Genomic DNA, 16,922 nt, shown 5'->3' with positions numbered 1-16,922 from the left:
TTTCATTGTCATTCTGGCATCAGACCACCTCATTTAGCATGCAATTAATCACGGTCGCAAATTAGCTCGTTAGCACGCGGTGTAGCCCCGAGTTGAGACCCGCAGCTCGCCAAGTACAAGAATATTCACACATTAAAAAGCAGTCAAATACTACACTTACTTCTTGCTGATCTGTTTCACTCATTGTGTATTTTTTGTTGTTTGTGTTGTTGTTTTTTTTACACTTCTCGCCTACAGGTCACGATGACTTCCTTTCTCCTGCAGGGTTACCTGCCTGCTCTTGTCAGGCGGCGATAGAGGCTCATTAACTTTTAAATGAAGTCACCTGCGAGCTGCGGAGGCGGCGCGCGCACCTCCCCACGCTTCACGTGGCTGTCAGCATCACCTCGACTGTTTACTCACTCACCAGTCCGTGACTATTTCACGTGGGGTTTTAATTTGTGTGAAATGTTGCTGTTGTTTTCAAAAGCGTGGACACATTTAGGATGTGAGTTGGTAATTCATTTTTAAAAAAAAGTTGTGCTCGAGCTCAAAGAGGTGAGCAAACAGGGACATCTAGTGGTCAAACTATTCATCTGTGTTTTCTGCAGCAACCTGTTTTGTCTAAAAATCACAACTCTACACCACATATATAATAGTTATAATAGTTTAAATGTTAAACTAATATCTATCAATATGATGTGTTTTTCTTTTGCATTTATTCAACAATATAACATACATGACTACTTATGAAAAGCATTTTAACTTCTTTGGAGTTTGTATAAAATATTTCAATCTTGTTTTTTTTTTTACATTTTTTACCCACATAAGTTACAGTTCTTTGTTTTTTAATTTTTTTTATGGATGGGAAGATACGTGGTTTAATGTTCTCACATTTCACACCTTATCTTTTGATTCATTAATCTATGAAACAGTACATTGTGTTCTCCTTATTTTATTCTTTGGAATTGTTTTTGGCAAATTGCATAGAGCAATAGTGAAAGAATAATGCAAAACAAAACATGACATTAAACATATGACAGCTTTCACAAAACATACAGTATATAGCAGTCAGCATACAATATATAAATGCAATTGCAGTGGCACTTATACTTTTTTTTTTGCAATATAAAGCAAATATATTAAAGGGGATTCTTTTGGCACAACAGTACAAGTCCTTCACTGAAACAAATACATTTGTTCTCAATGCACTGTTTCTGTTCTACCTTTGGCAAAATAATTCAATTTTCAATATTCAATTTGAATCAATACAGTATGCATACATGACAAAATCATTTGGCATCATTTTGTTTCCGTCTAACCTAAGCTGTATTTCACACTGCCAGTCAAAATGCAGTACACTTCTATCGTGAAATAAACAGAAATTAATTGGGTTGGATGATTCTCTTTTTATTCCCCTCACTCGATCAAATCCAATATTCTTAAAACCATGAAAGAGAACAGTTCCACCCTCATCCCTGCAGCACAAAACCAACAAATCAATAACTCAGAGTCATACAGCTTCTTCACTTGTCGATCCAGAGGAGGGGAGGGCGAGGCAAAGTCTCTGCTGTGTCCTCAACCAAAAAGTTTGATGAAGCAGGGGTGGCAGTAGGGCTTGTTCTCCTGCTCCTTGAAGCAGCCTTTGCTCAGAGGCTTCAGGCAGAAGTGACACACGAGGTGGTGGGGGTGGAATTTGGCCCCCATGGCGGTGACGCAGCGGCCCAGGATCGGCTGCTGGCAGGCCTGACACATGCTGCCGCGGGACTGGTGGTAGTGGGCCTCACACAGCGGCTGGCCCTCGTGTTCGAAGAAGCTGCCATTGACGAAGGGGCAGTAGCACTCCTGGAGAAGAGACAGTGAGATTCAGGCACAGCAGAGAGCCCCGAATCATGGGTCTGTTATTACAACTGACAACTTTCTTATGACATAACCCCAATTTATTTAAAAAACTTTTTTTTTTACAGAGCAGCTGCAGTTGTGGGTTAAGAGCCTTGCTCAAGAGATCATATAAAAAATCAGTTAGTTGGTCTCAGAAATGTCCCTGCCATGACCCATTTGTGAAGCAAAGACCGACATCTTTCACATTTTATTTCTTAATTTACATAAGTGTTGAAACATCTTTGTGAATTTTATTACCCTACAATAATGTCCAATGCCCAGGAATGACATTGAGGTGGGAAACATTCCTTTTATTGTATTTATTGTATGGTAACATGCCAAGAAAAGCCAGCAATGTGCCAACAAAAGCAGTGAAGACGACTGCTACCGATGTGGATGTAAACAACACAGGTTTCAAAAATTTCGGCTTTAACGAGGAAGGAAATACCTTCAACCCAGTGGTAACACCTTGTAAAGACTGGACCGGTTTGCCAAATGCGACGGACACCATCACAGAGCCGGCCCTCATACCCCACAGAGAAACACTCACCCTACATACGAAGCACTGAGGGTGCCAGAGAGAGTTGAGAGCCGAGATGTAGTTTTCCAGGATGGGTTGGCTGCAGCCTTGACAGCGGGAAGCAAACAGAGTCAAGAAGCACTGCTGGCAGTACTGCTGGCCCTCACGGTCATGGAAACCTGCAGAGCATACGGTCACAGTTCTACACAGCTCGAGACGTTTCTTTGATTAATGTGAAATTAACTGGACGAAGAAAAAAAAAACGGCCAAACGTTTCCACATGACTCTGGTCTGTGGAGCATAAAAACTTGAATCTGTTTCAAAGCTTTTAACTTGGCCATGTTCATGTGAAAGATTTTGTGTTTCCCCTCCACGGTCGGTTAGAACTGCCTTTACAAAAGAACATTAACTCTCCTTGAACACCATACAAATTAAAAGATTATAACAGATGTCTAGCTATTACAAACTCTGGGACAGATTTTACGCTTAAATGAGGGTCATGCAGTGCGTTTAAGGGCCGTATGGAAGTATGAACCTGCTGAAATTGACTGTTAACAGTTGTGAGTTGAACCCAGACAGGATACAGTGTGTGCCGCCCATTACCTTCCTCTCCAAATGCCCGACTGCACTTAACGCAGCAGAAACACTCCGGGTGCCAGTTCTTATCCAGAGCAGTGACCATTTTCTGAATGACAGGAAATGTGAAAAAGGTTAATAGCTTCAGGTTGGGTTGGGTTATTAATGTAAGCAGTTCAAAAATAATCGTGAGATTTATTCCCATCTCTCACATTCAGAATTGGCTTGTTGCATTGCGCACAGTGAGGGGAGAAGAGGGTGAAGTAGTCCGACTCGCAGTACGGCCGCCCGTCCTTCTCGAAGAAGTTGCGACTGCCTAACTCTGCCTCGCACTCGGTGCACACAAAGTGCTCTGGATGCCACACCTTCCCCAGAGCTGTTACCACCTGCACGGGGGAAACGGTTGAGAGCTGATTAACGAACAGCATTCCTCGATTCCATCATTGCTGCATCGGTGCAAAAAGACCTGTCCAACCATAACTCACCTGTCCTACGACTGGCTTCTGACAAGCTGAACAGTTCCCTTTGGAGGATGTTTGGACTCCTTGCCGGGTCAGGTCTGACTGAAGCAGCCCCAGCATGCTGTCCAATGAGCCGCCGGATGAGGCCTGTGGCGGGGTGGCGGGCCGCTGTGGTGCCGTCACCACCGGACTGACGGGCACAGCTGGCTGGAGGAGAGAAAGAAACATGATGGGTGGAACATCTGTCTTTAGGAATCTGAGTTCTCCAAGAGTTTATCATTTATGTGCAGTGGGGGTTGAAATGGATTGCCTTAAGAGACAGTGACTGTAAGGCTTTTGAGATCCAGATATGAGGCTGTCAGAGGCAGAAAATATACGATGTGTTTGAGGAAAGAGAAAGAGGAAATGGAATGGATGGAAAGGAATTCATGATGTTAAAAAAGTAAGAACAATCCTGATAATAACATTCAAATATTGCCTCAAAATATCCTCATATATTGTGTCCTTTACTACTTTTGCAAGGGAGGATCAAGTGCAATAAAATATCATGACAACGCATCATGGCTGTCTGGATCAAACTGAGCTGCTAGCATGCTTAAACCGGGTCCAGATCAACAATTTGGAAGTTACTGAACATCAAAAGTCGGTGATAGCAGAGTAACGAGTAATGCTGTGGAGAAACTCACTGTTCCCATAACTTCATGCTCACACTTGTTTATAGCCCACAGCTGGACTGCACACCGGAACCAAACAAGCTTAAAACTGCAGAAACACATTCGCTGACATGCTCGCACACTGACTCCGCGAACAAAGAGAACATTATGACAACATTATGTACCGGACCAAATGTAGATCCATAAAACTATCTGAAGCTATTTTAAGAGCTCGAAAATATCTCCACCGAGAATCATTTTCATCCTCTGGCCCATATCTGGTGACTGATTTATAACAGGAGGCTTGTGCCGTGGCCAGGCCGCAGAGTAACAGTGAAGTCATCGTGAAGTCACGTGGACCTCTTCATGAACCCGCCGTGAATCACCACGAGCTATATTTCAAGCCTGGAACAGCTGTGAGCGAATGATAATTAAAAAAGAAGAGCGTGCTCCCGCAGTCACATTTTGAGCACAATTGTAGATTTTTATAATACAGACTTTGGTCATTTTTCATGCGGTTGTGTGGACTCTTACTGTGCTCTGGACTCTGAAGTCTGACAGAGAAGCCATCAGTTTGTCCAATTCCAGCGTGGCCGATGTTGCTGAAGGCTTCGCTGAGCTGGAATTCAAATTTGATGAATTTAATTCTTATCTTAATAAACCCCACAAAATACATTATTACATGAAATCTTATTAGGCTTTCAGAAATGTAACACAAACGTGTCTATCTTCCCGGTTTGTGGACACAAAAACTGACATGGAATAAGAAAAGTTTCCGTCTGTATGTGTTGTGAAGATATTTCATTGCATTATGGATTACATATTTTGTCTTGTTAATTAAAGATGCTTTATTTGAGCTTGGGAGTGTTTTCCCTCACAGCAGCTCTTGACATGGTGGCGGCTGAGCAGCTGATGGCGCGGACAGCAGCGTCTATTCATTACATTTGACTGAATTGATTGGATTTGGTACCTGGAGGAGGAGGTCGGGGCCTTATCCTTAATCTTATCCCTCTCGTCTTTCTTAGAAGAAGGGAACTGGGCCAAGATCTCATCTGATTACAAACACAAGGTCACGCATAAGAAAAAGATTCACCTCAAAACACGGAGATATGAAACACACACACACACACACCTGTGATGTTGAACTGGGTGGCGTTCAGCTCCTGTAACAGATGATCCAGCTCGCTCAGACCTCCTCCCAGCAGCGAGGAGGAGAAGGCCGGAGGAGGAGGGTCTGCTGTACGCGGAGATCGCGGTTTACACACTGTGCTGTGAGACGGGGCAGAAGAGGCCGGTGTTCAAAATCACAGCAGATCATGAAGGTGGTCACTTTGTCGTGACTCATAGCTGACTCTTCAAGTTTGTCCATTCAGAAATGAGTCATGTAGCAGCGGAATACTCTCATCCGCCCATAACAGTGGTTTAAAATCCAAACGCACTCATTGTCAAAAATGGACAACATTTTTTTTTTAAAGTAGGAGGGAAAAAAATAAGTAACATTCTCTCTGATGTAAAATCTGAAGAACTTGTGTCGTGTCGTCTGATAATATTTAATATGTTAATTACACTATGAATGTTTTTAAAACAATCGGGGAGGGGAATACCTGTATAATTTGTCTGGGGTGGAGTTTTGGGTAGACTTCATCGCAGCAGAAACCGTCTGAGAGACAAAACACAATCAAGTGAAGATGTTACGAAAAGCAGCATAAATGTACAGAGACGATTTGAAAGCAGAGTTCAGAGTGTTTAGATGAGGAATCCCTCCCTGGCAGCCGGCCGACTACCTGCTGTGGGGTGTAGGCAGGCGGCGGTGGTCGGGTCTCGGCGGGCTCCTGGTCCTCGGGGTCGGCATTTTGTGGAGGGTCGGAGGTGAGCAGGACAGGACACCGAGCTAGAGGAGAGCCGGTGTTCTCCAGATCAGCGAGGAGGGCGTCTGGGAGGCAGGGAGGGAGAAAGGATGCTGATACAACACGTAACCATGGGAGTCTGGTTAGATTGACAATTCAGTTTTAGCTTCAGATTGGGTTGCGATGTGGCGTTATGAATGTCCCTGATGGTGTTATCAGTTTGTCTGCATCAAAGGGAAACAGAATGAGATATGAAATGAGAAGTGGATTAAAAAAAAAGCATGCAGTGCAGCTGGAGATGAAAAACACACTGGATGTTAGACAGAACGTGAAGATGTGAAGAAGGTGACGGACACTGTGAAACACATGCAAACACATGCACAGACAGTTACGTACCAAACACAACAATACGAGGACTGAGAGGGTAGTTAGGTGGCTCAGGCACTCCTAAGGAGAGACAGACAGCGCGTGTGACCAATAATACAGCAGTCAGCATGTCAGCCACACACGTCAGACACGAGGACGTCCTCAGAGGGCCGTCGGTCAGGGGACAGCACGGTGGTCCACACACGATGCATTGACACAGTGAAATTATTAGAGCGAGCACAAACGTATCCAAGGCATGCCAGTATTGACAGGAAGAAGAGGAGGAAGAGTGTTTGGCAACTGATATCTAAATCCACTCCAAACTCCCCCCCCCCCGCCCGCCTCAATCGCTCACTCCAAGTGGAAGCTGTCCGGAAGCTAAACCCGACTCAAGGGTTTAATCGCCGCATGACATCATTTAGGTCTGTTAGCGTGCGACTAAATGAGTGACTACAAACTCTGAGCTGTTTCATCTAAATGTCACGTTTTTTACCAGTTTAAAACACAGGCTTAACCTTTCCCAACACTGAGACCATGTTAGCAATAATTGACCTTTTTGTGCATATATATATCCATATATCTCAACAGTAAATTTACATTCTTTTGACAACAAATGTGCTAAGTGTAATGCATGTAAGGGAACTCTGTATCATTGTATCCATTCAGTCCAGGTCTCTCTTTGACCTACGACTTACATTTTTAACTTACACACTTAAAGCTAAGGAAGAAGGAATACAGGTACAGATGTGTATGTTGCAAGTCAGGCTTAGTGCTCCTTATTGGAAGAAAACAAACAGACCGACTATAACAGAATAAAGAAATCAGATCACGTGTTGTGTTTCGAGAGGATAACTTACAACAAATAGGGGAAAAAAAGGAAATCTGGAAACCTTTTGTTACATTCCTTAGAAATGCAAGCGTTGATCTAACATCAGGCAACAATCATATTGTTTCTTTCAAAAATAACATACATAAGTTAACCTTTGAGACAGGAATGGCATTGGGAGTGTTTGTAAGAAGACCCTTGGTCTGGGGATGTGGAGGGAGAGGGAACATCGTTTGTCCTTGTCATTTGTACTTACGAAGGAAAACAAACAGAAAAAAAGTCAAGTACCCTCTGGGACAGAAGTACCTCTGGTTGGGAACCAACGATCTACCGGTGGATCCTTTTGAGTGCAGAAACAGGCGTACAGCCAGTTACCTCAACAGACAGAACAATACGCCCTGGTAAGGACCACATGGTTCTAGTTAGAGCTTTTAATAAGGTGCTGTCTCTTGTTAAAACGCTTTAACTCTAACCGTGTGCTTCAGGCCTCATCATCCCACAGTTCACAAACGTTCTGTTTGTTTTGGCAACGGCAGATGGAGTTGTAGATGCAGACGATGCTTCTGATGAAATCCCTGGAGGGGACGCCCTGGTAGCTCACTGGATGTAACTGGGGTCCTGACAGCAGCTGTCTGGGTTCCAGTCTGGTTCCTGTCTCTCTATCTAGCTCACTATCAAATGAAGCAGAATATCCAAGGGAGCCTTTGTAGACTGATGTCACAGATGTTTGATGGACCCACATGAAACATATCCGCGGTGATGAGATACGCGACATGACAAGGACCACGACCAGTCTGCCCTGGGTTAGCTCATCCCCGCGGTCACCTCGGCCTCGGATGATTCACACTTCTGGTACGGACCATGTGGTGAGAAACTTGTGCATAAGGCTACCGGCCCCTCCGCCCCTGCCGTGTGCCTCCGTCTCCTTCTTACACACACAGACCCGTACGGACTCAACTGCTCATATAAGGAGCTGAACTTCTCTCAATGGGAATTATGACCATATTTAGAGCTGCGTGTCGACTTGTTTGTCTTGGCCAAAAGCCGCTCTAACAAGTGGTCTCTCTCGGGGAAAAGCCTTCGCCAGATCCGATGCATAAACTCGCAGCGTTATTAGACAACAGCATGAGCCTGAACATGGCCACCGCCTGACTAAAGACTCCCCCAGTCACCCAGTAACTCTCTCTCTCTCTCTCTACGTGTGCAATCCAATCCAGATGTGCCCGTATGTGCTTGGCCACATCTGGCCATTTCTTCCAGTATTGCTTGTAAAGCATAAATCCCCTAATTCTGAAGTGGACAAAAGTTCCTGAGAGAGCAAAATCTATTTTCATTGAACTCTGTGGCTTTTCTTTTTTTTTCTTCTTCTTCTTCTTTTTTTTTTGAAATAGCAGCATGGCCCTGGGCTATTTCAGGGCCTCTCTGACACACAAAGAGTCAGCTTCTCATAATGTTGTTATGAGGGAAAGGAAAGAAATCTTCCTTCACCGTCTTCATCAATAGAAAAAGGAAGAATCGGTCACAGCTCTCTTTGATGTTTTTATCAAAAATGGAATACTCTGTCAAGCATTATGTGGCTTCTCTCCGTCCCTGACTTGTAAATATGATGAATGGGTGGGAAATCCCACTGTGGATCCCTTTTAATCTAATTTGACAAAGAATTGATTGAATTTGCAGGCATGAAGCACTCAATGGCGGTTGGGCGGACACAGAACCACGAAGCGCCAGTTCTTGTGGGTTTACCTGTGTGAGCATGTGTGCATTTGTTGGCTTGGGAAGGTAAACACACAATTAGGCAAAGCAAATTAGATCATTTACAAATCTCAAGAGGATGGGAGCACACAGAGGACTGTTAACAGTACATCATAAGATAAGGGGGGGATGAAAAACCCTGTAGCTATAAAAAAAATAATAATACATAGAAGTTGTAAGATGTTGATATTTAAGGAGGTGTCAGTGCTTTTCTCTAGTCTTTGGGAATCCCAGTGCACGTCCTTGTGGACTGAAAAGGAAATTCTACTCCACTGTGACTGCCAGAAGGAACAGACCTTATTTCCTCTGTTTGGGCAACAGCAGCCCTTCCCCAAAGATCCCCTCAAGATAGCTCAACATGTTGGAGGAGAACGGGCGCTCACACTTACCCAAATCGTCCATGATGATTCCTGCGCGAGCGTTTTCCTCTTTGTGTGACACAACACGGACGCGGACAGCATCAAGAAGTAGTGATGGACGCGAAAGATAGGCTCGTCTCGGCGCTATTGTCTGCGTCGCTCCTGGAGAACTTCTTGGGCACCGTTATCCGCCAAGAGGAGGAGGAGGTGGAGGAGGAGGAGGAGGGCGTCCCGTTTCTTTTTCCTACACGACTCTCTTCCTGTGTAATGCCTAGCAGGACCTCAGACTGGAAAAAGGCGTAGTTAAATAAATGTGGTTACAAACCCCGCATTCCCCGGACGCGCGACGTCATCCGGGACATTCCTGGCCCATATTTGGGAGAGAAAATTAACGATTTAGCGGCGCCGCGAGCTGCGCGAACGTGCCGCCGCCGCGGCCGCTGTCGACGGTGTGACTGCTACGTGTGAGTCGGTGACAAGATATACTTGGGAAATGTATGCGGGTGTCCATCACAGTAAATGTATTACTTGAGGATAAACACTGAAGGGGCGGCGCCCGAAAATTCAGGAAGCAGCTTGTTTAAAAAAAATGGATCTACTTTGTATTTTTAATATCCTTATTTCATACCGACATATAGGGGCGCAGACAGAATGTATTTTAATATCTCAACACCAGCATATAGTATTTTAAAAATAATAAATACTAAATATTTTGATTTCATTACATGGGATATGTTTATCCCCAAAGCGAGATTATGCTTACACGTTGGGATATCTTTATGGCCAGTATGAACAGGAGAAATAACTAGGAATTTATTTTTTTTAAACTCATGAGGCTGCAACCATACTTCTCAGAAAGACTTGGAGGAAAATAATGTAAATCTATCTCCTGCAGCTGTTTCCCAAACGTCTCTTCTGAGGACCTACTTTTTAGAACCTTTCTTTCCGTGTTTATGGCGGAATGTTTGTGTAAAAACTTAATTCACTAAAGAAGAGTGAATTTGTGCGTAAATGAGCAATCCTGACCATTGAACGGGTAAACAAGCCGTTTAGAAGAGACATGCATTTGATAAATTAAAACCAATCCAATTAACAGGATTACCTGTTTTTCTCTTTCATCAGTAAAGCAAATAGAAGGTAAACTAGCCTTATATAGACATAATTATCAGGACAATAAAAACATTAAAGCTCCCACATGTGGTTAAAACATGTACTGCAGATATGCATGTAAAATGAATGACTTTGGAAGAAAGTCTGCACATTTTTTAATTATGCAATTATGTAAAAATGCAGGACTGAGTTTTTTTTTTTTTCATTAGCAGCAGTAAAAATTCCCAAACAAATTAGCAACTGATGTGATTACCATGAAGAAACTGACACAGGAGACCCTCGCAGTGTGCAGGATGTGAGGGAAATTATTGATTTGTTGTATATATTCCTAAAGTCTGCTGTGATCAAAGACTATGGTAGCTACAGCCCTGCCCAACTTCTTCAAAAGACCCCATAACATCTGATATCTTCAGTAAATGTTGACACAAACCTGTATTTGAAATAAAACTCAGCCAGCAGTGTAAAAAACAAAACAGGAAAAACTTTTAATTATGCAAGCTCACAGTTACAGGCTATGTTTGTGTGATTAGGGGAAGGTGCCACATTGATGTTGGTGACGTGGTGATGTTTGCATTTTCAAAACTTATATTTTTACGCCAGACAACTCACCTCCTGTGTATACTGCATGCTGCAGACAGAATGTCCTTTGACCAAAAAAAAAAAACTCCTCTGTTGTCCAAGAGGTACCTGCCTTTGGTCTCAGTGCATGAAACGTACAACAAAGAAATGACAAGTAAAACATACTGAGAAAAAAAAAAAAAAACTACACATAGTTATTATAAAGAGTTTCTTTCCTGGTATGAATTCTAATCAGAAATGTACAACAAAACTGGGAGAACCACACCAAGGAAACTTATCAGTTGAAGGTTTATCCGTTTCTGTGAAAATAAAGCCTTTTATTTTGAATTTTTGTTCATGCAGTTTGCCTATTCAGACATCAGACTCGTTACCTATGCATGTTACTGCTAGAGCACTGTGACACAACTACGCTTTCACCTTTTCCAAAATATTAATGATAATAATTAGAATAACTCACACACGCGCACACAATCATAATTTCCAAACCAACGTCTCCACTCAAAACGTTTGAGCCAGTTGGCGCTTAAGAGCAAAGTCAAGGAGCAGAACCGCATGTGATGTGGAAATCATAAAGAGTTTTTCAAAAATGATCTGTGAAGCAAATTGGGGGGGGGACGCTGGGATGACAGCATGAAGGTAACATGGACAGGCTTGGTTACCTATAATGCCCCCATCCATCAACTGAAATTATTTTACATTATCCTCCAACCCAGTTAATCCACACACACCCACTTCCATCCTTCCCTCCACTGCTCGTTTCCTCTCCCTGTTATCACTGCACAGCCTGTTCGTTGGCAGTGCTACCAGAGTCCTGAGGCTTCATCACATCAGGGAGTTCTGGGGGACTGGAGAAGGCCTCGACGTGCAGCTGTTCGAATATCTCATCTGAAGGGCAGAGGAGACGAGGAGACATTAGCTCAATCATGACACAGCGGAGTCGCATGTGACAGCATCAGTTGTGTCATAACTTAAGTAGGAACTACTCTGGTTCATTCAGTCTTAAAAAGGTGCAGAAGAAAACTATCACTTTTGATTTTTGGCAAATTCAGAACAGAATCTGAAAAATCAACATGGGATACAACTTGAGTTTCAAATGCATATAATTTTAATCCAATTATATTGTAATATCTAGATATTTGACTATGACAAATTTAAAATTGGATGACTTCATCTTCTTTGCCAATTACGAAGTCTTGTGAATTCTAAACCGATGTAAGATGTAATGAAAAATTACAGTTCAGCCGAAATAGTCATTGTTCTCTTGTTTGCATTGGATCTGTCCCAGCAAGACTTTTGAATTTTGCTTTAAAATCTTGAGAATGCATTCTACCAAAAAGTTGCACAGCCAAAGCTGAATTCAGTCATGATTACAGGAGAACTTTAAAGAGCATTCTGCTAAATGTAAGAAAATCACTGACTGAAGCATACAAGGTAGAATGAGATGAGTAAAGTCACATTATATCATAAGAAAATATCTTTCAAGAGACGACACTGAACATCACAGATTGATAGTTAAGTGTGCAAGAGCATGAACCAGTCAACAGTAGTTGATAATCTATCATCTACCGACACGTACTGCCACAGCACCCAGTTACAGATATTGTGGGCCTAAATGAGATTGATGCAGGTCAACTTACAAAGTACAAATTATCAATCACTCAATTCATTACTAACATGATACTAAACTGAACAAGTAAGTGTTATGATTTCAATCTTGAGTGCGAGTGGACAGTTGTGCCAAATTTAAAGAAATTCACTCAAGGCATTCCCGAGACACCCTGTTCATGAGAATGTACCGGACTGATGGATGGACAACGCAAAAACACGATGCCTCCAGCCACGGCTGTTTCTGGCCCAGAGGTATGACAAACTAAATATCCCTGATCCTGAGAAGCACATGAATAACAGACTGATCATACCATTTATGCGGAAGGCCAGACCAACTGTAGCTGGGGCTTGAGGTCTGGCAGTCTGGTTGGTGAATCCACAGTCACCAAGAGTTTTGCTGTCCTCTAGCGACTGGTCATCCTGTGGAACAAAAGCTGAAAAAGTCACAGGATCCACTTATGGCTAGCGTTGGGCATTGTTTTGATTTTAACGATTTTGATTCCAATTCTTCCTTTCGATTCTGATTCTTATCGATTGCGATTTTTGGAGCGGTGGAGTAGAAACGGGTCACATGCTTTTTTCACAGGGGAAGATTTTATTTATATTTTTCAATAATTATTTTCAGGTATTTTTGTGGGTGTTGATGTAAGACAGATCTGCAAGATGATGCATTTGCATAGCTGCAACCAAACAGTACAACAGTTATATGCAGAACTCATACTCTGGTCTGGACTAACATGTATGAATACTCCCTACATTAAAAACTGTTCTTGTTTAAAAATATGAGCATATCTGCCTTCTCAGGCTATATACGTATACGAACGTTCCGCACAGATTGTGTCGCCGGCAGTTAAGAACACCCGTTCATTCCGTAAACACAAAAACATGACGCATACAACGTTAGGACCTCACGTAACCGTTACTTTAGGTCAGGGAGTTAAAGGGATAGTTCAGAATTTTGGACATAAGACCTATTTTCCAAGTGAGCCGGTGTGTTCGAGACGTAAGGAGACGTTTTCAAGAAATTTGATTCAGTTCTTCTAGTTGCCGAGTTCGCTTATGCTATGGCTGACGCAAGTCAACGGTTCTTAGCTAGACAGGCATTAAAAACACTCATACCGACTCCACAGTGCACCCGAGGCAAATCCATTGTAACGGCAGACTATCGATGTACATATCTGTGTTGATAGAATGTTTGAAATAAAACCAACCTTGCATTTTTAAGGATTTATGTCTCAGCAGCAGCAGCAGCGTGTCATACTTCCTAGTAGGCTATGGCAGCGGCGGAGTGATATCACCTAGCACTTAGAAGTTACCGGTTCTATAATAGTTTGTTTACCTGCTGTCATTGCTACAGACGCAGAGTAGCCTGCAGTGCTAGTTTCTTCAATCTCACAGAAATGGCCACTTTTGGAGAATATACTGAAACTTTTGAAGACTCTGAGGAGTTTTTTTCCACCCAAACCCAACCTGTACGAGCCTGAATATACAGAGGAAGAATTGCACGAGAGGGATGCTCAAAGGGCAGAACGTGAACGAGCGTCTGTGGAGACCGAGATAGCCCCCGCTGGAGCTGAGAACCGGGACCGAACAAACGGAGACTGGTGGTGCCAGGAGGGAATCCCCTGCAACGCGTCCGAGGGTTAACGGGTCTACGGACAGAGCAGAGGTCCGGGTTCGCGGTGCGTAATTGTGGGTTCACGTGGCCGTGGGCTGCCCGGTGTTCAGACAGCCTTGGGGGTATAAGTGCCAACAGTGTTTGCGTGAGGTCCAAGCGCTTTTCACCCAGGTCTGAGGGCATGAGTCCCGACAATTCGTCCCGGTTTGATTGCCTATTTACGGGCAGTTTTTCGGGCGGCGCGTCTTAAGAGTTTTGAGTCTGACGGAGAGTCTGCATGTGTGGATTCGTGGAGCCGCCCGCTGCCCGGTGTTGGTCTGCGACCCAAGGGCTTTTCACCCAGCTCTGAGGGCACGAGGCCCGACTATTCGGCGGTGTTCATGTGTCTATTTACCAGAGGGAATCCCCGCAACGCGTCCGAGGGTTTACGGTTCTCCGGACGGAGCAGAGGTCTGGGTTCGCGGTGCGTAATTGTGGGTTTGCGTGGCCGTGGGCTGCCCGGTGTTTGCGTGAGCTCCGAGGGCTTTTCAGACAGCCTTGGGGGTATAAGTGCCGACAGTTTGGCCCGGTTTGATTGCCTATTTACGGGCAGTATTTTGGGCGGCGCGTTTTGAGTCCGACGGAGCAAAGTAAAGTTCCGCTGCTGCTGAGAAACTAGTTCCTCAAAAAATGGATGATTCATGCGATGCGAGGTTAGTTTTGTTTCAAATATTATTCTATCAACACAGATATGTACATCGACAGTCTAGTGTTTTAATTGATTTGCCTCGGGTGCACTGTGGAGTGGGCAAGACGGTTTTTAATGCCTGTCTAGCTAAGAACCGTTGACTTGCGCTAGCCATAGCATAAGCGAACTCGGCAACTAGAAGAACTGAATGAAATTTCTTGAAAACGTCTCGAACACACTGGCTCACGTGGAAAATAGGTCTTATGTCCAAAAATTCCGAACTATCCCTTTGATGTTAGGTAGCAAGTTCACCTAAATGTTGGGGATTCTACATCAGAGAAGGGATGCAGCTTTTTCACCACATATGCGGTAACTTTTCTGTGGCACGCTTCCACTTTCCTCACTGGCATTTTTCCCTGCTTTGCTGCTAAGGTGAAAGGATTTTCACGCTTCAGTTTCGGTTGTTAGAAGCAGTAGGTTTGCTACTAGAGGAAGCAATTAGCTTTTGACAGAGGAGTACAAGGCAGGACAGGGAGACCGGCAGCACGTCAAACACTGTTCACTCCTTGTTGATTTGTACACCAGGCAGGCGTAGGTGTTTAATCATTTTCATAGTGCGTCATCCAATGCAAGAAATAAGTGTCTCACAGGTGTTGCACTGTGCCGACCCAGGATTTTTCAATGTAAAAGAAAGCCACACTTTTGAGTGCAGCTCACTGTGCTCCATGGCTGCAACACAACTAAGGCCTGGACATACAGTGGCCGGCTGGCCGCTGCGGAAAGCAAAGCTTGTGTGCGGTAAATTTGGAACCGATGATCGGATCAAAACCAATATTTACAAACTATTTCACTGGAATCGTATTTTTTTATTATTTTTTTTAAACGGTTCCAAGTTGGAGCCCATGCCTACTTATGGCTTAAATCTATAAAACTGCTTCAGTGAATATCAAGAGATTTTTCCAAAGAATGTGACAAGATACTTGTCCCTAAACTCACTTTGTACAGCCTCTGATCTTCAGGTGGTCTCTTAAGAATTCCTTCAACAATACGCTTCAGCTCATACACAGTGGTGGACTCCTTGGCATCTGTGAAGATTGTAGTCTTGTTACGCCGGATCATTAAGAACACGTCCTGAGGGAAAGTGGGCAAAGAATTAGATGTTTAAAAACTATGACAATGGCTTGATTTATATCTTGTAGAGGAGGGTTTGAAATGTGTGGTTCAAAAATGAAACTCTCAATTTACAAAAGGGATAGAATTAAAGGCCTATAGTTGATTCTGTGGCTCCTCAAATCACTTTTTTTCTATCTCAGTAGGCCAGGCAAGTCTTAATAAGTGTCCATCTGACAACTGAATATTACCCATCTGTAATGTTAGACTTGGCATGTATTGCTGGCAAAGCCTTTAAAAAGGAAAGGACAATCTTTAGTTGTTGTTTTGCCAATGTGTCAGGCAAGTTTCCGGATACAGAGGAGTTAACCCATCAGTTGATTTATAATCTAATGTTACCAACAATCAGGGAGCAGCGTATTTAGCTCTGAGCTAATGCAACATTAGCCGATACCAAACAGCCGTGAGATGTTTGAGAGTCAAAATTAGGCCTGACAGTTTAAATAATAGACACTGTGCTATATGTCTGACAATGACGATATACGTTAAGCCGACCAGACCGGCCTAAATGGGTAATTTGGCTAACGTTACATCATTTCCCAGTCTAGCCAAGCTAACACAAGTTAACGTTACCTCGCGAGCTACACCTCTCGTTAAAGCTCATGTTAGACGAGGAGGCGAAGCTAACATAGCCAGCTTAGCTTCACCTGCCTAGCTAACCCAAACGGAAATAAACATGTCTATAACCGGTATTTCTAGAGCAAAAACACTTCCCAAGAAAGCGCCGAACTCAATTGAAAGTGTGTATCAAGGCTGGTGGTCACAAAATGATCGATGGTAATATTAATATTAATAATGGAGTTACCATTTCAAGTGGTCAGCTAGCTAGCCAGTTGCGCCAGCCCTGTGTTGTGCAGCAGAACCCCAGACTGCACCGCTTGCGGATATTGCGCAATTCAGATAAGCGTTCTGTATTCCGGGAAGGCAGGTACGCAGCGCTGCGTATCGTT

General features: G+C 43.5%; 2 protein-coding genes across 3 annotated transcripts; both read right to left on the bottom strand.

Annotated features, from left to right (window-relative positions):
• Positions 1-1,135: 1,135 nt before the first annotated feature.
• On the bottom strand, positions 1,136-9,650 carry LOC311033375 (transforming growth factor beta-1-induced transcript 1 protein-like). Of its 2 annotated transcripts, XM_084040733.1 has the most exons (12): positions 9,251-9,650; positions 6,314-6,364; positions 5,855-6,003; positions 5,675-5,730; positions 5,203-5,339; positions 5,041-5,122; positions 4,605-4,689; positions 3,442-3,624; positions 3,169-3,342; positions 2,984-3,065; positions 2,411-2,559; positions 1,136-1,824 (listed from the first exon to the last, which is right to left on the bottom strand). In XM_084040733.1, exons 1-12 carry the CDS (start codon positions 9,261-9,263, stop codon positions 1,558-1,560), a joined length of 1,428 nt encoding a protein of 475 aa, XP_083896859.1. In that variant the 5' UTR covers positions 9,264-9,650; the 3' UTR covers positions 1,136-1,557. The 2 variants fall into 2 exon arrangements, with proteins under 2 accessions (XP_083896859.1, XP_083896860.1); XM_084040734.1 differs by lacking the exon at positions 6,314-6,364 and having other exon boundaries at positions 9,251-9,649.
• A 1,141-nt stretch (positions 9,651-10,791) lies between these two features.
• On the bottom strand, positions 10,792-16,908 carry LOC311032717 (elongin-B-like). Its single transcript, XM_084039699.1, has 4 exons — positions 16,778-16,908; positions 15,799-15,933; positions 12,829-12,937; positions 10,792-11,794 (listed from the first exon to the last, which is right to left on the bottom strand). The coding sequence occupies exons 1-4, from the start codon at positions 16,778-16,780 to the stop codon at positions 11,682-11,684; spliced, it is 360 nt and encodes a 119-aa protein (XP_083895825.1). The 5' UTR covers positions 16,781-16,908; the 3' UTR covers positions 10,792-11,681.
• Between the last annotated feature and the right edge of the window lie 14 nt (positions 16,909-16,922).

This window comes from Eutrigla gurnardus (genome assembly GCF_963514095.1).
Source record: "Eutrigla gurnardus genome assembly, chromosome: 22".
Taxonomy (NCBI): Eukaryota; Metazoa; Chordata; class Actinopteri; order Perciformes; family Triglidae; genus Eutrigla; species Eutrigla gurnardus.
This window is presented reverse-complemented; position numbering and strand designations above follow the sequence as displayed.

Coding starts and splice junctions, on each gene's coding strand:
- LOC311033375 (XM_084040733.1), bottom strand. Junction 5,731..5,854: donor CTGCCTACACCCCACAGCAG/GTAGTCGGCCGG, acceptor TTTGTCTCTCAG/ACGGTTTCTGCTGCGATGAA. Junction 3,343..3,441: donor AGAAGCCAGTCGTAGGACAG/GTGAGTTATGGT, acceptor TCCCCCGTGCAG/GTGGTAACAGCTCTGGGGAA.
- LOC311032717 (XM_084039699.1), bottom strand. Junction 12,938..15,798: donor AAGATCAGAGGCTGTACAAA/GTGAGTTTAGGG, acceptor TTTGTTCCACAG/GATGACCAGTCGCTAGAGGA. Junction 11,795..12,828: donor TCTGGCCTTCCGCATAAATG/GTATGATCAGTC, acceptor TCTGCCCTTCAG/ATGAGATATTCGAACAGCTG.